The sequence below is a fragment of the Lytechinus pictus genome, chromosome 10 (genome assembly GCF_037042905.1).
Source record: "Lytechinus pictus isolate F3 Inbred chromosome 10, Lp3.0, whole genome shotgun sequence".
Classification (NCBI taxonomy): domain Eukaryota; kingdom Metazoa; phylum Echinodermata; class Echinoidea; order Temnopleuroida; family Toxopneustidae; genus Lytechinus; species Lytechinus pictus.
The window spans coordinates 29,122,158-29,149,102 of NC_087254.1; the positions used below are offsets into that span (position 1 = coordinate 29,122,158).

Consider the following 26,945-nt stretch of genomic DNA (forward strand, 5'->3'; position numbering starts at 1 on the left):
ACGAGATCCGAGATCGCGTCATCTGGTCATTTTTTTAAAGAGATGTAGACATAACAAGATTATCATCTGAACATCTGGGTGGCACTTTTAAGCTTCCATACCAAAAAATTAATGCAAGTCGTCCCATCTCTATACCTTGTTCATCATCTCTTAAACATCGCCTTGTGTTTATCATTTGCTTAAATTCCAGCAAAACGGATATCAGTATGCGGAATATGATGGGAAATATACATGCGCATACTCGCACACCCTCTCATACACACGCACACACACACCAAATCAACCTCTCACTCAATCGCATCACCCACGCACACCCTCACACAGACACAACCTCGACCTCAGAAACAGACTCTTACACCTTTCGCATATCAACCCAACACACGGTGCATTGTAATACAAACGAATTTCACAACACTGATTGTCACTATTATACTCATCATAAGTTCTCTATGTTCCAATCTACTATAGATACCACTACGCATTCCCTTCCTTCGGATTCATTTTGAAAAAAAAAAATGAATTCAAATATTATTTTAGTCAAACCCTCCCAACACACACTAGCCAACGCCATCATAAACACCCTCACGGAACCACACCACACACCTTTTCACTCGCACACACACACACACACCCACACAATATCATAAATTAAGGACAATTATTTTTTTCTTAAAGTTATGAATAGCAGATTCAATAAATTGGGGTCGTTATGAATGAGTACACATCAGTAATGTTGCTTTGGTGAAGGAATTAGAGGTTGCAGAAGAGGGAAGATAGAGAAACAAAATATTATACTACTACGCTTTCCAACAGTAAATTATTGGTCAACATTCTCCCTACATTTTACGTAGTGTTCTCAATATGTACAACTATTAACATTTTAACAATGAATGAACATAATTGTTTTTCGTTTCTTTGCATAGATTATGTTTCTCTTTCTCTTGTATTGATATAATTATACATTTGATGTGATCTTAGATTTAATCTAAAGCAGATAAGATAAGCTTTCGATCTTCTTTGGGTAGTAAGAAATTTGAGTCAGAAATCATTTTCTATTTAATTCTATGAAAAAAAACACATGAAAACCCACTACAATATCAGAACATTTCCTTGCTGAACCCGAAATCAAAAGGTGAGACCACTGAGACCGAATCGGCAAGAAACTATCATGACTAGAGGATCATAGCTTGGCGATGGTTTGTTGATACTTTTATACTTTTTTAATGTACAACCTAGATTTTGCCAAAATCATTGGAATCTGTCCCTTTCTGGCAGAAAAATCCTCTGTAAATGTAAAGCCTCGTAGAGAAGTTCTCTCCTCACTTGTCATTGTCGGCATTTCGTGTGCTACTAGTATGACTCTGTCGTCTCGAGCGATCATAGATGAGTTTCCTGACCCTCCTATTCATCCCGAAGGCGACAAAGATGACGACCCCCTGCAAAGAATTGATGACGATGTAGACATACCAGAGGGACTGATGATGGGTGTTAGCTGCAATGAACCCAAAGCTCCACCCAAATCCAAGGAGAGCGGAGATCTATGATGGGGTGAAAGAAAGGGAAAATATCGTTGTAGGTTGCAAGTCTATACGAGCTCCCAACGAGCTCAAATAATGAATATTCATCCGCTCCATAAAATGGATAAAATTGGCGAACAATGAAAGTGGACGAATGCTCGATGGATACAGAGCGTGTGAAACACGTATGCAAAGAGTACACAACGGATACATAACGTTTCCCAGCGGATGGCAAATTTTTTCCCCCGTTTTACATCCCCATTATGTGAGTTAAAAATATTATTGAGAGATGTCCCAATAGTTTTCAATCATTACGAGGTCTAAGATCTACAAATGTGCCAATACTTATAGGGGTAGTATTAATCAGAGTGCACTTTTCCTACTATTACAACATGAATGAACGTCAACATGTTGACCCAAGATTTACAGATTACATGTTTCATACTTTCAGGTAAACAATTGCTTCCATCTGTGACTGCCTCGTGTTGCTTTTTCGGAGAGTGCTTGCCTTCCTCATGTTTATACGAAACCCCAAAATGATCCAGCCGCACAGGATGAGGTTCACGAGAAGGCAAACTGCCATCGGTCCAAGCATCACCACAAGATTGGCACTCATTGGGTAGATCCAACAGTGTCGTGTTCCTCCGTAGTGCAGGAAGATGGCTCCAGATTTATCAGCGGAGGCGAAGTGCACAACAACGCTTCCTAAGACAACGATGACCGGTATTCCAACGGCGTATCCATAGAAGATGTACATTCTCCTACAAACGCCATGGACATTGGAATTAGATTTTAGGGCATTGACAAGAGCACATTTCAGATTCCAGGCTAGTACGTTGGTCCAAAAGAAAGACGACAGGAAGAAGAAATGACCCAAGATTGCTATGGTTTGACAGAGATCGGGCCACGGCGTCAAGTATGTCGTACCATACTCGATAACAACTTGGGAGAGGGTAAGAGTAATGAGGAAGTGTATCATGATTAAACCTTGGATATTCCTGAGAGAAGGAAACGTCAAGTAAATAACCACAGTGGCCAAGAGACACATGGATGATATCCCAAAAGCAAACTTAGAAACCAGGTATTGAGCGTGGGTGAAGTCAAAGAAAGACACATCGTCAGACCAACATAGTTTTACCGAGCCATCTTCTTGAAGGGTGTAATCGGATGGTTGGAAGATAAGTCTATCAAAGACTAGTTTGTTCTCACTTGTTATGATGAACGTCCCAGGCTGTATCACACGAGACAAACAATCTTGGAAAGGATGGATGGCACCACAAACCATGAGAACGTGGCGAGAAGAGTAAAGGCCTGATGTTCCATTGACATCATAGATCGTCCTCTTCCTGTAAAAGAGCGGTACTATGTAGCTACCACTGTACCGAACCAGGGTCAGATTACCTGATCGCAATGGCTGGAAGAGAGTGTAATCATCGTTGAATTCATCAAACGGACATACATTAATGCTACCTGTGGAGGGGATGAATGCACAACCCTCTGTGAAATCAAATTGGAAGTCAGAACAAGAAGCCTGTGGGGTGAATTCGATGTCGATCCAATACTGTGTTCTGATCTTGACGGCAAGGAACCCCTGGCTGTTATTGAAGGAGTAGATCTCTTTGATCAAATTTATATTGGGATCTATATCGATACCCACATAATTCATTCCAATCCCAAAATGAGCGAAAGTATCGGACATGTTGTAACATAAAGACTTCGTGTATGTTGAGGTATAAGCGTAGGTAACGTTCCATCTATCATGCGCGCACGGTGGCCAGCTCACTGGTATTGGAATACAACGGCCATCCTGATTTGAAAACCCATCAGGGCAAGTGAATCCCAGAACCAAGTTGGATGGAAGGAATGCTACTGGTACCCAAGCAATTTCAAAAGTTATATTTTCTTCCAATAAATTCGTTAATGTCCGAGGACACAGACTGGTAGTTAGATCAGTGGAATAATTCCCATTCTGATTACACATCAAACAATACTCGTTCCAATACACATATCCTTCAAAGAGCACACGACCAACATCTGCTGGACATAGCTCCAGCAATGTGTCATTGTGAGAATAATTGTTCACTGCACATGACCGTATAATATTATTTGGTGACATACATTCTCTGGGTGAAGGAGAACTTCCATTCTGTTCCACCAAGATACCACAAAGAATAGGCCTTTCTTCCTCTGCATTGTCATATGCATGAAGGTGACCTAAGGAAGAGTTCTGAAATACTTCATCAGACACAACGCATGTCCATAATTCCATGTATTGATTCAGCGTCCAGTTAGTCCCTGTGATTTCGTTACAAGTAGCACATGCAGAGCTTCGAAAGAAGATCGGAAGTCCATCCGTGTCAGCTTCGGCCACTTGCACAACTTCGACAACATCCGGATCTGGATTCTCACAAAGCATTCTAATCTCGTCATTCGACCACCAACTCGGGCAAGCACTGACGAGTAGGTAGTCGACCATTTCTTCCTTTGAGTAGTTGGCAATCATCCAGATTTGCGTGCATTGCCATAGATCCAATGCTGGGAGATTCCTTGTTACCATCGTGGTGTTCCTGGTGTGATTGTTGAATGGAAGAACGCCGTGACAACAATCTTCAAACCAGACGCAAACATCGTCACAATGACAGAATGTATCAGGGATTTCATCAGCTGAGTTGTTTGATGAGACGTTCAGCAAAGCATCGTCATCTGAAAATTCTGATAAGGATGAAGAATGATAGGGGGGTTTGAATCATCACGGGTCTGACTATCTTGAACAATACATGTATTTGCCCATTGTAGTTTTCTCAATCAAAATTCATAACGGCAAAATGCTTTCTTTTAGTTTCAACTAATTCTACTCCTATATTTAGATAAGCATGATAACCTTGTTTACAATATCATTGCTATGTTCTTACTTTCATTTTGTTTTATCACGTTTAATAGTGAATATGTAAAAAATATTCAATTCACCTTTTGGGCAGCAAAAATGACAAGCAAATAATCCTGGAAATTTTCGAAGAAAAATACTGATCAAGGCTTTGAAAAAAAATAGCTGAGTTGGAAAGGTCTAAATTACTTCATGGAAGTAATCATTTTTTACAAGAAAGGTTAGTCTTAGCACAACCACTTATTTATTCCCACCTGAATATAAATATATATATATATATATATATATATATAATATATAACGGGAAGAAAGATGGGAAAGCATCGTTCTTTAAAGGAATCCTTTTTTTGTTCAGTTGAACGACAAAAGCAATTGCTGTTCCTTTGTGACAAGCCAAATGCAAGCCAAGCGCAAGCACTATTATGCTTTTAATCGATCTCTGTAGTTGGCCTGAAGCTTTTGGTTTTAGCAAATAGCAATCACATCGCTGCAAACAAATTCAAAAGCATTAAGCTCTTTCTTTCAAATCAGTTGCTTTTCTCATTTATATCGACACAAGCAAAGGTTAGCAAGAACCACTACTTTTCGTATCGTCGGCGATGATTTTATGATATATCTGGTCCATCGGGAGGGAGGAGACGAAACTATCCTCTTCCATAGACAAAGCGAAAATTGAGGGGGACGCGTCTCCGCCCCCCCCCCCCCGGATCGCCGCAAATGCAGCCTTTGTTATGTATTGCTCATAAGTGGAGACAGTTATAGTGAGTACCTACCTCGAAAGAAATATACAGCCTTGAATCCCTTTGCAGTAAATGAACTATCCGAAGAGAAAACAATTGTCATGTAGCGATCTGACGATGTCAGTAGTTCACGAGGGATCACCTCTCCACAGAAACCACCCCATGGTCCGATTTCGGGTGCAAGATCATCTGCTCCATCGTAAACGATCACCGAATCATATAAGCAAGTATCGTGGTTCTCGATGTTCATTTCGATAAATAAAAGTGCTACAGTTTCTTCAACAGGAGCCTGCAATGGCGGATAAGAAGAATATTTGTAAATCAGTATTAGAATGAAAGAATGGAGGAGAGCAGATGAGCAATATGCGAAAAGACAGGGAATCATAACGATTTCGATTTAATTATGCGAAGGGACCCTCTAATGGGGAACTCGAACCCATGAATAAATTGATATGAGAGAAAATCAAGCACGCACAACGCTGAGGATTTATTCCAATTCGGATGGAATATAACAAATTTATAGAAGTTTAAAGTTTAGAATAGTTTCTTAATAGAAATGATAATAACAATCATAATAATGATGATGATACGATAATGATGATAATAATGATAGGGAAAGTGATAATAATACTAATATTCAGTCCAGTATATTCAATATATATATATATATCACACTCTAAAAAACGAACGAAGAGCTACGAAGAGCTAGTTTAGCTCTTAAAGAGCGTATATAGTGACTGCACTTCCGAGTGCTGATTTTGTTCTCGTTCAAATTTGAACTAGACAAATCAGCACTCCGAAGTGCAGTCACTATACTCGCTCTTTAAGAGCTAAATTAGCTCTTCGTTTTTTAGAGTATATATAAATATATGGGTGGGCGTGTGTGTGGGTTGGTGTGTGTGTGTGTGTGTATAAAGAATGAGAAAGAGAGGGGGGAGGGGAGGAAGGAGTACGGTAGAATATGTACATAAATTACATAAATTCAGGAATACGCTAACCTGTATATGATAGACACATTTTGTGCTGATGGGATATTCATTTGGATAGTTGGGCGATGTCACCACTCTTGGCCCTGTCGTCAACGTCGTATTGGCATTGCACCTTCCATCGCTCTCTAATGAAGAAATCAATTAATGACAATCACTTTGTCTGATTTATTCAAATAAAAGAAGGCCACTATAAACGTACAGAGTCGTTGCGCCGCAGTAGCACACCGGCAAAACCTTCTCCAGACCAACCAAAAAGCTGCGATCTTACAAAGTTACTGAAACTATTGGCAAATTGACCTGTTTAGGAAATGAAGAAAAGAGACGACATGGACGAGTTATGTTCTTCTCAAAAACAAGTCAACTTGCAAAGTTTCAACTACTCATCATCTTATCCCCTTGTTCCAAACAAGTCGACTAAATAATTGTCTTCTTGTTCCCCCCCCAAAAAAAAAAATCGATATGCCGAGTCCCAACAACTCGTCATCTTGTCTTCTTGTCCCAAACAATTCTATATGCCAAGTTCCAACTACTTGTCATCCTATCTTCTGTCCCAAACAGGCCGACTTTCCGAATTCCAATAACTCGTCATCCTGCATGTCTTCTTGTCCAAAACAAGTCGCCTTGCTGAGTTCCAACAACTCGTCATACGATGTCATATGGTCTTGTCACAAAAAAATCCGACTTGCTCAGTTTCAAAAACTCGTCATAATGGCTTCTTGTCCTAAACAAGTCGTCTTGCTAACTTTCAACAATTCGTCTTCTCTCATTCTGCTTGTCTTCTAATCTCGTCATCTGGTTTTCACTCCTAAAATGGCTTCAGTGTAGTCTTTACTCTTAATCAATTGACCCCTAATCAATTTACCCCACAAGATTCTGTCGCCCCAAATATGTCTTCGCTAAAAACATGGAAAAAATTGAATTTGCATCCAGATTAGACAGGGGAGGGTTGAAGCAATTTTCATGATTTTGGTTTACACATTTGCATGCCTTCTTAAATTGTTCTTCCCTAAACTGTCCATATCATTTTCCCGGGAGTGGGGGTAGGCGGGTTTGGATTCATCACCACTAATATGAATACAAACATGACTATTTTCCTACCTTGTACGAAGTCAAATGTTGCCTGATAACCTCGATGATTTATGGACCCATCTGAGGAGAAGATGACCGTCATGTAAGGGCCATGGGATAGTTTCGGTACAAAAGCTGCGGATTGACAGTAGTAACCGAGCGGAGGGTAGCCATCGTTCGGACCATCGAAGAGACCGATCCAATCATATCGACATTCGATGTGGGTTTCGATATCGATGTCAATGAAGGTGAAGAGTACCGTGTAGCCTGGCGGTGCCTGATGACGAATTTTGATGTATAAAAATCATAGAGGTGATGTCTATGAAGAGATTAGCGAGTTATCGCAATGGTGACGGGAAAGGATTCTACAACATAGTAAATCTATTGAAAATACCCGTCATATGAATGACCAGCTTAGAACTCTTTGTCGAAAATTGGTTAACCGGAACAGCTGAAAAATGAGCTGATCGTCGTAAAACTCTGAGCTGACGAAAAATTCCAAATCAGGGGCGGTGGAACGTATTTTCGTTTGGGGGGAGGCAAAGCCAAAAAAGGGCACTTATATGCCAAAAAGGGCATTTTGGTGCAAACACATATTTCCACTATGAGATTATCATCTGTGTGAAGAAGTTGTGTGTTTTGTAGTAATTCAGTTGAGCAAAGTTTTCTTTGAAGTGATTTCTGATTGAGAAGATACATAATTAGGGTTTTATTTTTTCGTGAGCGAGAGTAGCGAGCGAGTGGTTTGTAAACATTTTCAAATCTGAAGTTCTAAAACTCGTTTATGGTCAATTATGGACCTAATTACTGTTAAAAGGGCATCCTTGCGAGATGTTGCGAGCGCGAATCACGAGCTCAAACTTCCAGAAATTTAATTTAATAAGACATGAAAAGTAAACATTCCGAGCAGTTTTTGTAATCATAACAAAAGGAAGTGAATCTATCTAAAGAATTAACGCAAGCGCGAAGCGCGAGCTGGAATTTTATGATATTATTACCAGAAAACTGGATATTCTAGGCATTATATTTAAACCAGGGACAGAACTACCTTGATTATCAATACGAGCGCAAAAAATTTAGCCAAAAATGTGTAATATTCCAACCTGAAAACTGGACATTCTAACTTCTAAGCATTTTTGTATGAACATGATGAGTATCTTACTAAACAATTATTGATGCGAGCGCGAAGCGCGAGCCAAGATATTGTGATTTTCTGACCTGATAACTGGATATTCTAAGCACTGTTTGTAACCAGGAGCAGAATGGGTACATTAATAAAAAAATAATTGATGCGAACGCGAAGCAGGAGCAAAAAATGTGTGATATTCCAACCTGTAAACTGGACATTCCATTTTTGTAACCATAAACAGGACGAATACCTTATAGGCCTACTAAACAATAATTAATGCGAGCAAAATTTTGTGATTTTTTAACCTAAAATGTATTATGTTTCACTTCAAAATGGGTATTTAATTTTGAAAAAGGGCACATTTCATTTTGAAAAAAGGCATTTTTTCCTGCACCCAGTTCCGCCGCCCCTGTTCCAAATATGTCGTTTGTCCAGAGTCCGAATTTCACTGTGAATCAATCTCAATGACAATTATGCTTTGTGTAATTAATCCTATTTACAATGTCTGAGAATAAACATCATATGCTCTTTGAGTATACGACAATTTTTTTTATTTTAAGGTTGTTTACTGAAATGTTAAAAAGCGGTTTTCCAACTATTTCACAGTTACATATTTAGGGAATGGATTAAGACAAATTGATCATGTTGATGTTTTACCTGAATCAATACAGAACATCTTGTATTATCGGGGTAATTCAACGGATAACCGGGTGAAGTCACTACCCCAGGTGCTTCGGTTGTAGTCGGGTTACACGTCGTGTAATCTTCCATATATGACCAGAAATAATAAAAACATGTTAGACCAAGAAAAAGAACTTTGGAAAAGGTTGCAAATTTCAATACTGCATGATCAAGCTAATGCTGTTTAGGCCCGCTATAACTTTTAAAATTGATTTATATGACTTATGGGGCGTTGCAAGAAACTTGCGATCAATTGCAAGTCAATTTTCGTTCCCGAAATCAAGCGTATGCCGTGCAATTAATTGCAAATTTGCGATTGATCGCTAAACTGCTCCATGAAACAAGGAGTGCAATCTGATTTGCTATAGTTAAAAGGGATCAATCAATTGTAAATTACAACAGAATACATGTATTTGCGATTGATTGCAAATATTTTCTTGCAACACCCCCTCAGTATGAAAGATGTTCAAGGGAAAGATCACCCTGAAGAAAATTTTGTTGTAAAAATAGGAGAAAAAGTAATGACAAATATTGGTGAAGGTCTAGGGAAAATCCATTAAAGATTAAGAAAGTTCTTAAAATTTTAAGTTTTGGATTTGTGACTTCATAAGCGAGCAGCTGCTCCCCCCCCTCATTCATAATGAAATATGAAATGCATAAATTTGATTTTTTTAAATGGTTTGTGATGACTTATTTTTGTTTTCTTTTTAGGAACTGGTATGAAATTATTGTTATACTACCGATAGAGTAAAATTCATTTTCTTTTTTCGGCGAAAATTACTTTTCAATGATTTTGTTTTACCATATACGATATGTAGGAAAGGTGCTCACATATGACGTCACAAATTAAATGATTTGAATTCTAATCAACTTTTTTATTCTTTGATTGACTCCCCCCAAACCGACAAATATATTTTTCAAATAATTTTTCTGTTTTTTTTTTATATAAACTTGTTTTTGTCAGGGTGAACTTCCCCTTTAATGGGATGAAAATAATATTAACTTGAATCGAATTATGTGCTTCATTATAGTGGTGGGTTGAGGATTGAACTCCAGGGATCGGGGCTGTTTATTCTTTACAAATTTCATCACAAGCAACACAAGGAGTTTGAAGTCATCACCATAAATCTTAGTTTAAAAATACAAGAACTAAAATAAGAAATAGAAAAAAAGAACAACTGATCACTCTAATGACACAATTTTGACGCCAGGGCTCCCATTTTTCATTATAACCCCCCCAAAAAAAACTTTCCTCTTAAAAATATTAGGGGGATATATTTCCCGAAAACTTCAAAGAAAAAAAGAAAGTCATTCTCATTGAGACATATTAAAAGTAATAAACCTACTCTGCATAAATTAAAGAATATTAAAACTCTTACCGATTTTCACTCTTTTCCCATAGGCCTTATCTTCTTCATCATTCATATTATACAGCCTCTATAAAATAATCTCATTCAAAAATCTAACTAAACAAATCTAAACCATCAACTCACTGACTTACCTCCACTCCTGTCTTGGAATTAGAAAAATATGTTCGATTTCGAAGTTTGTGCGTAGCTTGAAAAAAAATCCAGAGATCATACCAATGAAATGGTTTTAAGAACAGACACTAAAGCAAATTTCACGTATATCATTCTTACCTTTACCCAAAGCTTGATCTTTTGAATAGGCAAAAAGCAGCAAAACAAGAATAGACCACCGGAAAATTGCCATTTTGAGAATGTGACTTGTGCCCAAAATCGTTTCTCCTTTTATTCAATAGTTACATCCAATTGATCTTTCAAAATTATCTATTGCCAAGCTGCATCTCATCGACAGAGAAATGGTAAGAGCTTTTCAACCTCGCCCTTGCCATCATAGCCAAAGGCGGCGGAAGCGGGGGGGGGGGGACGGGGGGAACTGTCCCCCCTAAATTTGAGCTGGGGGACGACCCCCCCTAAAATTTTAGTTGATAACCTTTTTTTTTTTTGCTTGTCAATTTGTTTTGTTAGCCCCCCTAAATTTTTTAGGCTTCCGCCGCCATTGATCATAGCCTCCACAATCTGCAGTAATTAGAGTTAACAAGCACCTCGCTTTCAGGTTCTTGGTGATTAAAGTAAAGTGCTTCTCTCCTACAAGGTATATTTCAGGTGCAATTATTCAGATTATAATAATGGAGGGGTGAGAAAGAAAGAGAAAGTTCAATATGTGGGCAAGGACAGGGGAAGGGAGAGAGGGAAACAGATAGAGATAGAAAGAGGGAGACTAATAACAGACAAATAGAGGGAATGAGAGGGGAGACAGACTGGGGCAGAAAAAGACGGAGATGGTATTATTTTTAAGATATACGATTGATATTCGTGTTTATTCAGGAGAATTCAAATTGTGTTTATTCAGGAGAATTCAAATTCTATTTTTTTTTTTTTCTATTGTTGTGTTTTGTGTTTATTTTCCTTGAAGCGCCATGAGCACCGAAAGGTGGACCTGTGCGCTATATAAGTAGCCACCATTATTATATATTCCATTTTTCTCTCATTCTTTTTGTTCTTTTGACCTGTCTTTACTCCGACACCGGTTCCAGCCCTTATAACAGCTTCACGTAATATGGCTCCAACATGATAATAAAAGAGCAGTAACGATTAAGGCATCATTGCCAATGAAATGGTATTATTTGATAAATAAATTCATGAAATGAATGATTCATTTATGTAAAATAGATGAATAGATAGATAAGTTAGTAAATGAATAAAAATAATCCATATTTATTTATTCATTAAAAATATATTCATTTGCTACAATGCAATGCTGTTTTTTTTCGTTATAGAGAGCTTAATCCTCTTACATCGCAAATTATGGATTTTTTTACTGACGCCTCCGTTGAGTGATTCTTTGTCATGGGACATGATCACGTTGAATGTCATTTTTGTGTGCTATAAGTAAAACTGGATTGGTTGCTATGGCCACTGGCTGATCAGTTTCTATTCACGTCAACTATTGTACCCAAAACTTTGAAAATATAACATTTGTATATCTCTAACACTGGCGTAAATCCGGTCCGAGCAGTGGGGGATGAAAGCAATATATTGTCCTGAAAATTAAAAATTTGGGGGACCCCCCACACCTAAGGCTATGTATACGGGGGGTATATAACTGTGTACATAATCCTTTTATCTTTCAGTTAAGGGCCTCTGAGGATTTTTTTCAATAGCTAAAATAATGTATTTGTACGGTGTAAACTATCAACTACTGATTACATTTAATTCCAAATGTGTGGGAGCGAAGCGAGCGAGCGAGCAAATTTTCAGCAGTTGGAAGACATGACCAAAATCGTCTTTCATGAGTTGTGATTAATGGATATTTTGGCGAATGAACATAGCGAGCGAGCAAATTTTCAGTAGGTGGAAGAAATGTTGCCTCCAAACCCCTTTCAAATGGTGTGTAATTATCACATCACGGGCTACATGTACAGGGGTATATAACTGCGTGCACAATATACCACCATCTTTCACTTGAAGGACTATCACAATAATTGCTATATTGTAATGGATTTGTTGTGACGTAAACTACTGGATTACAGTCAGTATCCAAATGTGAGCGAGCGAAGCGAGTGAGCAAATTTCCATAGTTCGAAGAAACAGAATGATTATCAAATCGTCTTTCAAGGAAGTGTAATTATGGGAGAAATTGCCGCAATAAGCGTAGTTAGCGAGCCTTAAAAAAGTTGATTCAGCTAGTCGTTTAAAATAATATGCATTAAATGCAGAGGATAATAAGGGTATATTATCAATAACGTAAACTTTGGAAGGATATGAACAAGAAATGTACAAAAGAACAAGTAGGGATTTAAATTCTTGTAAGAATAGGTTGAGCGGAGCGACCGCGCGAGAAATTTTGCATTGTTAGAATGCAAAATTAGGCCAATTTAAGCACTTCGGCTGCATTTAAAGATGAATCCACACATTAACTGTGATGATGATAAAAAAATATATATCTTGAAAAGTGTGTGTGTGTGGGGGGGGGGGGAATCGTACATGCCACCCCCCTCTCCGAAAAGTGTGGGGGATGTATCCCCCACCCCCGGAATTTACGCCCGTGACCTCTAATCATCATCTTGTCTTCCAAATTAATTCATTTATTCAGCCATGTATGTTATGGTGTCAGTGATACGATAAGAGTTACCCCGTCACATTATTCACATTATCGTAATTTTGATGTAACATTCAATATTCCTTTTACAATATTAGCCATCTGACTTCGAGTTTCCTTTCTAAACCCACTGTATAATAATAGGCCTTGTTCCATTTTCATACTAATACCGTGTTTACACTTGATCGGCTTTGGTTCAGAACCGCGAGCCGATTCAAAAGCCGATTAAGTGTAAACACGGTATATAAGCATCTCTCAAATAGACAGATGCGCGACCCCCCCCTCTCTCTCTCTCTTCCTTCCTCACCTTTCATCTCTTCGACCTTTTTTCAGTGGTACGTGTTAATTTCCAAAGTGAGAACCCATCCTAATTGTCAAAGAGCTGCACTTCAGGCAATAATAACTGGAAGCGGAAATTTCTTTTAATTTCGGACAAAGTGAAAATATTGATGCGTTTCATCATCGCTTCGAATTGATCACTGACACGACTCTGTCTTAAATCAAAAATAAAAAAGACTGTAGTTCCTGATGAGAAACGGTTTTGTGATTTACTTTCTTTCCTTTCAAAATGTCACAATCAATTATTCGTTTGGTTGGTTGATTGATCATCTGATTAACTTTATAAGAATTATGCAACGCCCCCCCAAAAAAAAATTACATAGACTTCATAAACTTCATTGCTCATAGCATTTAACTTTTAAAATTTCCAATAACTTTCCCTTCAAAAGTAAAGCCCATGACAGAAAAGTCAAAAGTCAAATCAAGTTGGGTTCTTTTAATGCAGAAAAAAGCGGGAAAAACATCAAAAAAGCTTTAGTGAAAATTCATTCAGAATTTACCGTTAGGTTTTAATTGCGAGCAGCTCCCCTTGTTTAAGTGATATGAATTCAAGGAAGTGCAATTTTCTATTTAAAAAATTCATGCATTCAATGTACAATAATACAGGCTTTTAATGTACACATACATCATCATGAACCCAGGGACGGCGCCATTAGATTTCGATTGGAGGGGGGGGGGGGGGAGGGCACGATCTAATTTTGTTTTCCTTCATAATTATGATATATCATCGTTACACTGCTCTAACATGGAATCCAGGAGGAAAACGAAAAAGGGGTAGACCGAAAACAACATGGAGGAGAACTGTAGAGAAGGAGAGAAATACCTACGAATGGAAGAGTTGGATTGAGGCCGGGGGTTGTGCTATAGAGACCGCCAAAAATGGAAAGAAAGCGTGGAGGTCTTATGTGCCACAGGGCACGAATGAGGATAGTAGTAGTAGTAGTCATATGATATAGGGGTATCATAGTCTTATACTTTTATTTTCCTTTTTTCTTGTTTCTTCTTCCTCTCTTCTCTCTCTCTTTAAGAACTGTTTGGAAAATCATAGGGGCGGTCGGCCCCTGCCTCCATCCCCTGTGGCGACACCTCGAACCATTATCATAACAATGATTATGAGGAAATATTCATGTTTTAATGAAATTATTCTTTCTACACCGACAGTGGAGTGGCAGCGGAGAGAAAAAAAAATCCGAGGGCGTACCGACAAGCATGTAGGTCAGAGTATAGAGAACGGTTTATACATTATAACAAATTATCTTCCAACACGAACGACTCATCATCACTAATGGAAATGTGAATTGACCGTAAATAGAAATGAAAGAACGAAATTCTAGATCGTGACCTACTTTCCGCTGATCACAATTTCTTCGCGCTCTTTCAATATACCGCAGCTATTCCAAGGATAAAAGTTTGCACTAATTAGCGTACAGGATGATTTGTTTTGCTCTCAGCTAATTATGCTCATCACTAAACTTAGATTTAAAAAAATGCTTTTGAAAAAATATATAACACAAATATACCTGGTTTTAGGAAATGTCCTCATTTGTTTTCTTCTGCTTCTTTTTTCTCCACCACCACCACCACCATCAACATCATCATCATCATTAATCATCATCATCATCATCATCACTGTCATTACCAGTTTATTCATCAAGTGTAAATCTAAAATGCAAGAACTTTCTTATTTCACATCTGATTTCAATTAAAATTTCATTGTTGTTTCTTGTTATTTGTTAATTAGTCAAAAGTTAACTTTGTGTTGGGGTGGATTTGACCTTTAATTGAACGGCAATACACCAAATGAACAATCACTGACATTGTGAAAATTAAGAACCCCCATAAAACAAATAAGAGGTATACTGAAATTTGGTCTAGAGTGAAAATGATAAGACCAAATAGTATTGGATCAATGATGATTTAATAAAATTACAATAAGACCACATTAATATTAATTCTACTGAGTTAACCATACAATCTTGGATTAACGTCACCTGATATTAGGCTAGATGGCTACAATTCCTATAAACCACAACCACAACCACAAGAGTATGTCATCACACCAAGGAAACTCACCAAATTTAGGTAAAAAAGTGCAAATTTTTCAAATATTTATAAATTGACCTATATTTCACTCCACACTTTTATCATAACTATAATTTACCAACAATCTCTTTAAAGGATTAAAAAAAAAAAAATACACAAACCATCACACAAAGAAAGGCTTTCTACTTCAGCTTTTATTTGCATTTTTATGTGCATATTCTAAAATGAGCAAGACAGAAAAAAACTTATGCAAAAATACACGTTTTAAATAGCGTCTTCTATAACAAAGCAAAATTTATTAAAAGTTCATAATTAATTTCCATGTATTTCTTCATATGATTTGGGTAAGACTGAACACTGAACAAGTGCCATGTATGATATTAAAGATATCTGCAGGAATGACTGAATTTCAACAATGTTTCATATAATTATGATTTTTTTTCTTCAAAACGTTTGCAAGTTGAGATTGATGCCAACTGATGTATATGCATCATAACAATTACATGCAATCTGTATTTCATGAATTTCAATTGTTTGTAAATATTCATACTTAATTAAAATACAAGGATATACTCGAAAGGCAACTATAAATTTACAAAAACATGGGTTTAAATATTTCATAAAGCAATGAAGCAGAGGCATACTTTCATCATGTCTGCAATATGTACATAACAGAGCATTGATACATGTAAACTATCAGCTGTTCAATTTACAAACTTAAAAATCATACAAATTACATCATGAATCCTAATGACATTTGAAAATCTGAAAGAATATTACTACAAGGAAATTTGCGTAGGTTAGTCTTTTGTTTCCTAACATGAAAGACAGTACCATGATCGTAAACAATCTGAATGATAAAGGTATACAGTATGTGTATGTAGAGCCTTTAATACATGATTTTTCTTTTTTAAATTCAGGTCATGAAAGAGAAACAATATGATTAAGAATATTCCTTTTTCTGAACAGGTTGGATGCATTTGCTGATCAAGTCCCAGGAAAATACTCTTACAATGATTCACTGAGCAAAATGATAATACATATTCATAATATCTTTAGACCATTTGCATCTTTTCATATAGAAAAAGAGAATATAACCTGAACAAAAACTTACTAGCATATAAATTTTACTAATGCATTTTTAATCTGAAAAAAAAAAAACATTGAGCAAACATACACAAGAAGAGAAATAAATTGCAAATTTTACTGTAATGAAGTCAATATTTTCATGATTTTTTAATTTTTTTGCACAAAGTTTGTTGATTTATCATCTTTGCATTTACCCGTAACAATATCTTATGCTGCAGTCACATTTCCCCTACGGCGGCCGTACAGCGAGTCGAAAACAGCCGTTTTAACATTATTTGTAGCACCATCATATGGGTGGTTTGAATAAAATTAGATAAAACGTCTGTTTTCGACTCGCCGTACGGCCGCCGTAGGGGAAATGTGACTGCAGCATTACTAACATCTTAAGACAGATCAGGGACCCATCTTACAAAGACTTATGATTGATCCAATCAACCTCAACTATATGGAAATCCATGTATGTCAAAATTTTTCCTACAGGAAATTCGCACAATGTCCTTTGTAAAAACATTAAGCACAATGAATTTTCAAGAAAACGATGAACTTATGAATATACACCATGGGCCTGTTGCATGAAAGAAAAACTCTGGCAATTTTCTTTTACCAGAGTTTTTCAATGTGTTATTGTCAATGGCATAATTTTGTTTGCCAGAGTTTTTGTTTATTTTTACCAGAGTTTTTTCTATGGTTAAAATTGTATGCAACAGGCCCATACATAGAAAATATTTTGAACAAATTTGCATTCTAGATATTGATGCTGCTGGCTTTCCATAGTTGTGGTTGATCAAATCAATTGTAACTCCCCTCTAGACTACTGCTTCTCCTCATAATGTGGCCAAAACATTTCAGTTTTCGTACCAAACTTGTATGTGCTATTGCGATGAATATTTTCAAGATGGGGGATTTATTTCCAAAATTTCATTTAAAAAAAATTTCAGCTCTGATAGTAGAAAATTGCTTCCAAAGTCAGATATAATTATTTACATTGAACATCCATGCTCCCAACATGCAACGTCAATGGGAATTTCAGAATCCAAAGACAAAAAAGGTTAGATTTTTAGAATGTCAGAGAAGTGCTGAAAGACAATGTGTACATAAAGAGGCATCTTGGTTAATATTTTATAAAAGTGCACCAATCACATTTGAAAAAAGAAATTGTAAATTGATTTGTAAAGAATCAACATTAAAAACAAGTCAATGCTAGCTCCAAAACTCAATCACAAGGCTTGTTTCTTACTCCAGAGATATTGATTCGCTACAGTTAAAGTTGTTCAACCAATATTTGTTACTCATAATTTCGATTGATTTGCCATCCATTAGTTGGCAGCATGAGTTGCTGCCAACTAATGGATGTCAATTTAATACAACCTGCATACAATTTACCTGAAGAAGGCACAAGCTATCATGTTGGTCCTCACATTGAAATAGTTGGTCTTTTATCAAATCACTAACTTGAAGAACATACATCAGACAAAATGTTACAAGGAAACCTAATCATATACACCAGGGTTCAGTAACACAAAGATTTGCAATCAATCGCTAAGTGATATTGGCCAAACAAGATCACTCTTGTGAACTTTGCTCAAAGCACAATTTACAAATGATCTTTTATATTTGTAATTAATTGCAATCCTTTGTGGTAAATGGTCCTGATAATGTTTGTACACTTTTAAACATATACATCATTCTCTATTATAAGTATATATAAACTCTATTGATAATACCTTAATGTAGACCAATGTAGACCAATGTAGGCCAATTATATCTATATATACATATATGTTACAAACATTTAAAACTACAAGAAAGCTCTTGAAATGAAACCATGCTGTGGGAGGCAAACCCTGCCTAAATATTTCATACTGACAATTAAATTTGGATAACTGCTCAATAGGTGGCAGAGAAAGGATTAATATATCTTGATGATGCAATATATAGCTCTAGGAATATAATCAGGTTTTGTGACGCATCATTAGATACATCCTCCATCACATAAACAAATAATTTTCTGTAATAATAAGCTATGTATTAGAAAATGTTGAACTTCCAATTAGTTTTTCCTTTTTTTTTTAGCCTCATATATGTACCAGGTGCATATCCAGCATCAGATCCTACAAAGCATTTCATGGGCCCAATTGTCTGCGGAAAATAGTGACTCTATTATGCTTGTGCATGGGCCCATACATTTCTTTGTCATATTGATGCTGGATACGCTAGTGATGTGTACCTACTTTAAAAATGAAACTGCATGTAATTGTGTGGTAAATGAATATTTCATCAATTTTAGTGAACACTTGCGATTGAAATCATTATGTGTAAAGATATATATATAGAGATTTATTGTATTTTTCACTTAATATATTTTTTTCTGAATAATAATTCTTGTAATAAACCACTTGGCAAGTGAATAAACATAAATTTACCATTTGGTACAATGCGATACAATGAAAGAAATTTACTCTCCAATTCTAGAAACAAATATATCAAAATTTACAGTTCAAAGTCTAAAGATACATGTACGTATAAGATTTCCTACATTTTAGTGCATAAATATATACATTGTGAGTCAACGTATCAGACTTTGTAAAATAATTTTCAGGTTTAAAAAAATAAAAACAAGATTCAGATACAACTATGTTTGATGGACATGCAGATGATCTACATAGTTGACAGTATACATTAAGTCGAGAGTGAAATATGACATTAATATTTTTTCAAAATATACTGAAATATGGCTCAATTTAAAAAAAGCAAGGCACCAATACTCCTGAATAATGGTTGACTTTAACAATAATAATTTGAAAAATATAAAATTTTGAGCTATGATACATATGTGAAACATTACAAATACACAATTATCTTGGCATCTGTTTTGACATATTTCCGCCATAGTAGATATTTCCTTATTACATGGATATGATCCTCTTATTGCGTGTTTCGCTGTTAGTAGTATGTATTCCTCAAATTTTTATGGACATCTAAATCTCAATATACATGCTCTTACTTTGGAGTAACATATTTTATTCTGTCAGAAGCTCATATTTCTCAATCTAGCTTAAATAGCTTTCTTAAGTACTTTTACCACCTGGAAAATTAAGCTTGTTTACACGAACTACGAGAATTCAGATGACTTGAAATTTTCTCTGTATGGGACAAAAATTCTGCAGTCATGATTGTTGAGGGGAGTAGATCGTTGTTTACATAAAAAGTGCCCCAATGACGGTAGTAAATGTCAATACAAGAAGAAGAACTGTAGGAGTGGTTGCTGAGGGGACAGCACCGCTATCGTCGTAGCAGCAGTCGCGGCACAATTGGCAGATGTCGGTGTTACTGAGGGCGTCTACAGAGTATGACTGTACAGATCGTTGAGCTGTAAGACAAGAAAAAAAAAATATCATTAATCTTACTCTTGCGTTTGATAACTTTTTCACTGCATGTTCTATGAACTATAGATGGATGGAAGGATGGATGGATAGATAGATAGATATAAAGATAGATAGATAGACAGAAAGATAGATAAAATGGTTTATTAAAGATCATCGCAGCCAAAGGCAGAATTGTGATAAATTTTACAAACATGCAACTATATGATGGAGTTTCACTGAACCCCCATTGATGCGCTTCTCTAACTTGTCTGCTTACAATAAACAAGCCCAATACCTAGGGAAACTTCCCGTTTAGTATCTGTCTTTCTTTTAGATTACATATATTTGTTTCTACAGTTTAAAATAGCTTCAAGAATCACTTTGGCATTACCCATGGAAATCTAAACTTTAAAACAATATTTAAACAACCTCTGCAAATTAAAACATCTGACCCCCCCTAAATGTGAGACCTTCCTGACATGATCTGTGTCTGTTAAACATGTTTCAATGATCTCAAATGATCATGGCCTGGGCAATTCATGAAATGCAAATATGATGAAGAAAACAGGTTGGACATATGAGAACTGTAATTGCAATAGTACACAAATCAATACAAAAGTTGAATTTCATTCCCTTCCTTAAAAAAAAAGAAGAAAATGTAAATCAGAGCTAAAATTTCACACTTTAATTAGGACAACTAGGTTTTGATCTAGGTGTCTCCATTTCTCCATTTTGATGGAAAAAATGTAATTATAATAACAATAGTAATAATAACGGTAACTTCAGTTCCAAATTTTTTTTCTCCCAGCAGGCCCTTCTATTATTATTACCCCAACTTTAGCTCAGCTACCTACATGTAGGTGCTCAACATTCGAGGAATATCTTCCTGCCAGGTACCCATTCACCTCACCTGGGTTGAGTGAAGCAATGTGGGTAAATTTATTGCTGAAGAAAAACACGCCATGGCCAGGAATTGAACCCACATCCCTCAGATTGAAAGACGAGAGTCATAACCACTACACCACGATGCCCCCACGAAAGGGTTGATTGTTTTATGGATAATTGCCCATTTACAGATGGAACAGAATGGTGACATGGATGACACAGCAATGAATGACTTACCAGGGGCATAGTATTGGTAAACTTGGTACATGCTTGGTTTGGTTTCAGCTACAACCTCTGAGCGACGAGCATGGGCTGTGATGCATGTAGTACTATCGGCAAAAATCTGGAAAGAAAAGGTTAACAATTAAAACCGATTTAATCAAAACCTCTATAAAGTACTAATCAATGCAAAAAAGGATACATAAAAATTTGGTACAAATACAATAATGTGATTTAAATTGTAGTATCACGTACATGTAGCATACAAATTTCCTATGATGTAACAACCATTGTATATTTTAACTTTTGATTCTTTGTGAAAATTTCGCTGACATAATTATTATTCTTATAAAGAGCTCCTCCAAAATTTATTTTACAATAATATCAGAATGCATATCACACATGTGCATGCACAAACATATATTATATCCTTACATTTTCAGAAAATGCCATGATTGAAAAATGGTTCCATACCAAACATACAAAATAATAAATTTTCATGTAACATTGCAAATGTACATTCCCTACAATAGTTTTTGTCATTTCAAATTATTGCTGTTCAGTCTGGGGGTATATCATCCTAACCAACTTTAATAGGACTGACATATTCATGTAATGTAGTTAAAAAAAAAGGAAAATAGTGTTTTCACAAATTACAAATATAATACAAACTTTGAATTCTTAACCTACACAATAAGAGACCTTTGTGGCTGTATGTTAATATCCTTTTCACCGATTCTAAATAAATTTTTCAAGTTATCAAACAGGAAGCGCATTATATTGGTAATTTTAATGAGCAAAACAGCAAATGTGAATTCAAAGACAAATACATCTATTGGTAAATATGCATGCACTAAGTAAAGAATCAATGCATTCTCCTATTCAGGATAGACCAAAAGCTCCGAGTATGTAAAGCGCTGGCTTGTAATGATCAGGGGCAGATCAGGGATTCATAAAAAAAGGGGCCAAGGGGCACAGAAATTGGGCTGATAGTTAAAAGAATTCCCTGACATAGTTTAAAGAATTCCCTGACAATCTCAACAAAATGCAAAAACAAGACAAAGCGAAACAAACTAACATAAACAGATTATCACTCAAGAGAGGAAGGGGCAACTTTTCTCGTAGAGGGGGTCTGAATTAAAATTCACAATTTGGGCAAGGGGGCATACGTTCCCGATGCCACACCGGCCAGTTAAAGGAAAGGTTAGAAATTACCTCATCCAAGTAGATAATAACACTCTGTCCTGAGATCTCATACTTGGTAGCAGACGCAACCTCGTCGATGGCATTCTGGAGACGATTCTCCTCAGCGTAGAAACCAGATGGGATACCTATATCCATGATAGCCATACCAGTACCTTCATTGCCAGTATATCTGATGAGATGGAGAGAGCGAGAAAAGGAGAGATCATTCCATTGATTTTTCTCAACAGAAAAACTTAAGACAACATGATGTTTTCAGATTTGTTTCAGCTGAAGGCTTTCTATTAGCTCTTTTATTGGTAATACATGTAATTATAACAAAAACATCATCATTATCATCATCCTCATCATCACTATTGTAGTCATCTTTGTCGTCATTATCGTCATCATCATATCACAGTCATCATCATTATCATCCGCATCACCACCATCACCACTGCAACCGCCATCATCATCATCACCATCAACATCGTCATCACAACCACTACAATTATACTTGAGAACAATCATTAAAACATCATCATCATCATCATCATCACCACCACCACCATCACCACCACTACCACGATTGCTGCTACAACGATACCATCATGCTCGCCAACATCATCTTTATCTTCAAAATGCTGCACTAACCTAGCACATGCCTGCAGCTCCACTGAGTCTGTATCTGCGCTCAATACTGTGATAGTGGTCTGGAAAACATCACTGGTCCTTACTTCATACAGGTTATAATGAAGGATGAGGGAGAGAAGGAATGATCCTTCTCCGGTTCCTTCTACCTTGATAGATCCCGAGTCCACAGTCAACTATCAAAGAGATCACATGGAAAAAAATTTAGCACTCTAGTCTACTTGTACATTCGTAGAAAGAAACCTTTATGCATTCACTTGATGGAAAGAAACTTAACTGCATGTACAGGTGTACATACATGAAGAAAACTAAAACATATTTCTAAGCACCTTATATTGTACCATTAGTTCTATTACTGGGCAATTTCATCAAGTACCTGAGTCTGACTCCCTACATACGATATAGGGATTGGATATCACAAAGCTACAAAGATTATATCCTGAATTTTACAGCCTAGTCCATGCTTTGGAATAGGTTTGATATAAAATAGAAAATCCACATAAGAATTCAATATTGATCAGGCACCTAATCACCTAATTTCATGTAAAATCACAAAATTTATCCTGTAAACACATTTTCATTACATATCCTCCACATCATGACAATTTTAGGGCATACACATTTATATAATCTAGCAATGAATTGGAAAATAGTGAGAGCCATATTTTGGGGGATCTACCAAAACTTTAAGACAGGCTTTAACTCTTTACCCGCTTTGTTCGACTAGAGTCACATAGAGCAGACTGCCAAGTTCGACTCAAGTCACAATCTATTCACAATCCACACAGAGTGCATTAAGTCTATTGTTCATACACACATACACAATACTGATGTGAGCGTCGCATTGTACTGTGCACACACAAAGCTTTTCTTTAAAATAAACCAATCAAAAGCTATAACTGAACAAGAGTAGTCCATGAAAATCCCCTCTTAAAGTTGCACTTTGAAATAAATGTGGCAAAGGGATGATTCTGTCCATGGCATGCAAAGAGTTAATGATGCTATTGACTAAAAATGAACTTGGGATATTTCCCTTACCTCAAACTGTTGAAGGATAATAGCATTCTCATTAGTAATAGTGAAATCTTGGTTGTACGTAGGATCAGCTGTGGTTGAGATGGATAGCATCATATTCTTATTGCCTCCAGCAACCACCTCAGCATAGCTTGTCAATGCCAGCAGAGCAATAACCGTGTCCTGATTAAAAAATAATCAGGTGTGAATATTAGCAACATATTAAAATAGCATTCCTCTTCAGGCAAAAACCACGAAACCCAAGACAGTGGGTCAAATGGAAATAAACACAGTAACAAATGCTATTGCATATAGTTTTCTATCCATTAGTACCAGCAGATTTTTCCACAAAGATATGGACACAGATTTTCAAAGTGGCTCTCTCATTCATAAAAAAAATCAGTACTGTCCTTATTTTTTTACTTATGTTTTCCATGAAAATGACATCTCTGTAAGTTTTCATCACTTTGTTGTTGTATGTCTTGCTTTAATGATGTCATAACATTACAATAATTATTCATCTTCATTTCTAATACATTCTTTGTGAAATTACTACAACTTTTTTTTTTAATTTGGCTTCAAGATCACAGCTGATGGAATAACATTAACATTTTACTGGATAAAGAATTCTTGATAATCATTAAAGTGCTTTGACGATTGCAGGAGGATAACATCGCAATACATGTACATACCTGTGTGGATGAATAGCCTCCCAGAGAGTTTCTTTGTTGACTGAGCCATGCAGCTATGGGAATGCTACCCGTCACGTCATTCTGCGTCAAGTACGTCAGCAGACCATATCCAGTCATCTCAACAGCGGTAGAAGGAGGTCCACGCCACCAGTAGTAATACTCATCATTAGCAGGGGTCGATTGTTCATCCTGGTCTGTCCAATATTTCAGTCTTCCGTCATCTTCATTAAGAAGAAATCAACTAAATCAATGCCTTGTTGTAATAATATGAATAGTGATAATAGTCATTTATACAACATCATCCATCTAAAAATAATCTATTCCAAGGCTCAATATTATTATAATTATTACCCCGGCTTAAACTTGAACTGCTGTTTCCAGCGTAAGAATCTATTCCTTGAAACTTAGTGAGCGTGACTGCTGCTCTACTGAAGCCAGGGTAATATCATACTGCATTACTGAAGAGCACTCATAGACTTCTGATAAAGTAAGTGTTAAGCGCTATATAAGCAGGTATAATTATTATTAATATTATAAAACCATACTGCAACCCTAACCCTATCCTGCATCTTACACAATATAAGGCCTGGAGCAACTGTTGCAGGAGCAAATGTCGCATCACCGACAGATAGGCACAATGTATTACATACCTTCCACAGTTTGGAGTGTATTCAGTCTGTTCAGGAAAGTCTGGGTGTTCATACTTCCACCTTGAGCAAGAGCATAGGTCACGATGGCCATGGCATACTTATCGTCTTGGATGCCATCGTAACTGCGTTCCAGGAAGCCTATGGCTGCGGTCAATTTGGTCTGAGCATCACGTTTGGAGGACTGTCAAAATGGACAAAATGTCATATATCATATTAACTTTTATGATAAAATTTTAGTTTTATACATTATCACAAGGGAAGACCACCCTTTAATGAAAGTCTCCATACATTTATTCAAAATTAGCTCGGGGGATCCCAAGGGGGTATTCTAGTATCCTAAGTAAGGAAATCAACTAATACACAGAAATGAATACGTCTATGAACAAAAATGAGGATTTTCTTCCTTGTCTCTTCATATTTGCCCAATTTCTTACAGTGAAATTAGTTAAGTTGACATGTACTTACATCGGAAACAATATCAGATATGAGAACTTGCTTCATGGTGATGGCACAGTATGCAGTCAATGTCTGGACTGAAGACACCCCTCCCTGCAATCAATAATCATACAAAATGAAAAGGCAAATCTACCATATCCTAGAAGATAGGCCATTGTGGTACTCCAGGCTAAAAACACAATCTGGTACTAGTACAGTCCAACTTTGTTTATCCAGCAACTTCGGAATTGACCTCCGCTGGGAATTGACCTCCTTACATGTTGTACAGAACATTTCAACAACAATTTCTAGTCTCTTAGCTGAACGCTTGAGCGATTAAATTTTCTATCAGTCAATGATAAAGTTATAGTGGGTAGTCATGTGAAAACTGATAAACAGCAAAAAAAATGCTTGATTATGGGTGAATTAAAGGTGAAAATGTGTGTCGTCCTCAACATTGTTTCGAGTCCCGTACGACAAGCAACATTTTCACTTCTAATTCACCCAATGGACGGCATTGTTTGGTGGATTTCATTTTTTTACATGACTACCCAGTAGTACTTTATTATTACCACAAATCAAATTGAAGTTCCTTGTTTTTTGTTTTGGACAGCAGATTGAAAAATGTGAAAATGGCAGATTTTTCTAGCATGGAATCGCCCTACTCAAATACGTTAAATGGTCGGATATACGAAAAACAAAACTGGGATCCCAATCAGGGAAGTCACTGGGTCTCCTCCAAGAAAAGTTTAAAATTATCAGGAGTGCAGAAAGGGAGGAAAGTCAAAAGTAAGAGAAATTTACATATAAAGCTGGAATTCTGACCAAAGTCAGAAAAGAGGCATCCCTGCCAATTGAATGGAAATATGTTAGACAGTCTATGGTAGAATATATATTTGGGGGGGGGGGTGTGTGAATAATTCTAAGATATTGATTACATCAGTTAAATTGCACACGCTGAAAATTGAGAAAAATAAAAAGCTTCTTTTCTGAACAGAGTTTAGCGGGCCACGAATACAGAGAAACAAAGGTTGTATAAATGGTTTTATTTGAAAGTGGGGGAAATTGGTGGCAGGCAGGGTTTATGCAATATAAATACAGAGTACCAGTCAGAAATTCTGAGTGGCGGATGGTTCCGACTGGCGCTGACCACCTTAGTGACAACACTGAACCAAGCTTCATCTTACAACATACCTCAATGCCATGATCAATGATCCGTCCAGACTTCTGGAAGGAACCATCTACATT

General features: G+C 36.6%; 2 protein-coding genes across 2 annotated transcripts in view; both read right to left on the minus strand.

Moving 5' to 3' along the window:
* Positions 1–671: 671 nt before the first annotated feature.
* Positions 672–10,726, minus strand: LOC129270445 (uncharacterized). The gene is made up of 7 exons (XM_054907828.2): positions 10,649–10,726; positions 8,985–9,091; positions 7,229–7,475; positions 6,140–6,255; positions 5,175–5,430; positions 1,963–4,229; positions 672–1,538 (listed from the first exon to the last, which is right to left on the minus strand). Exons 1-7 carry the CDS (start codon positions 10,719–10,721, stop codon positions 1,320–1,322), a joined length of 3,285 nt encoding a protein of 1,094 aa, XP_054763803.2. The 5' UTR covers positions 10,722–10,726; the 3' UTR covers positions 672–1,319.
* Positions 10,727–15,691: 4,965 nt separating this feature from the next.
* Positions 15,692–26,945, minus strand: part of LOC129269432 (CD109 antigen-like) — a 54,406-nt gene continuing 43,152 nt past the window's right edge. Inside the window, exons 23-32 of the mRNA XM_064106083.1 lie at positions 26,892–26,945; positions 25,728–25,811; positions 25,263–25,443; positions 24,613–24,833; positions 23,945–24,103; positions 22,910–23,082; positions 22,289–22,448; positions 21,092–21,197; positions 19,817–19,974; positions 15,692–16,833 (exon numbers count right to left, since the gene is read on the minus strand). The exon at positions 26,892–26,945 is cut by the window's right edge and continues 188 nt beyond it. Of these exons, the coding sequence (XP_063962153.1) occupies positions 16,795–16,833; positions 19,817–19,974; positions 21,092–21,197; positions 22,289–22,448; positions 22,910–23,082; positions 23,945–24,103; positions 24,613–24,833; positions 25,263–25,443; positions 25,728–25,811; positions 26,892–26,945 (1,335 nt within the window). The 3' untranslated portion in view covers positions 15,692–16,794. The remainder of the gene's footprint in view (positions 16,834–19,816; positions 19,975–21,091; positions 21,198–22,288; positions 22,449–22,909; positions 23,083–23,944; positions 24,104–24,612; positions 24,834–25,262; positions 25,444–25,727; positions 25,812–26,891) is intronic.

Excerpts from the sequence above, each read along its gene's own strand:
- LOC129270445 (XM_054907828.2), bottom strand. The coding sequence starts at position 10,721 with ATGGCAATTTTCCGGTGGTCTATTCTTGTTTTGCTGCTTTTTGCCTAT. Across the intron at positions 9,092-10,648 it reads AGATCAAGCTTTGGGTAAAG|ATTACACGACGTGTAACCCG; the intron begins GTAAGAATGATA and ends CATATATGGAAG. Across the intron at positions 7,476-8,984 it reads GATGTTCTGTATTGATTCAG|GCACCGCCAGGCTACACGGT; the intron begins GTAAAACATCAA and ends ATTCGTCATCAG.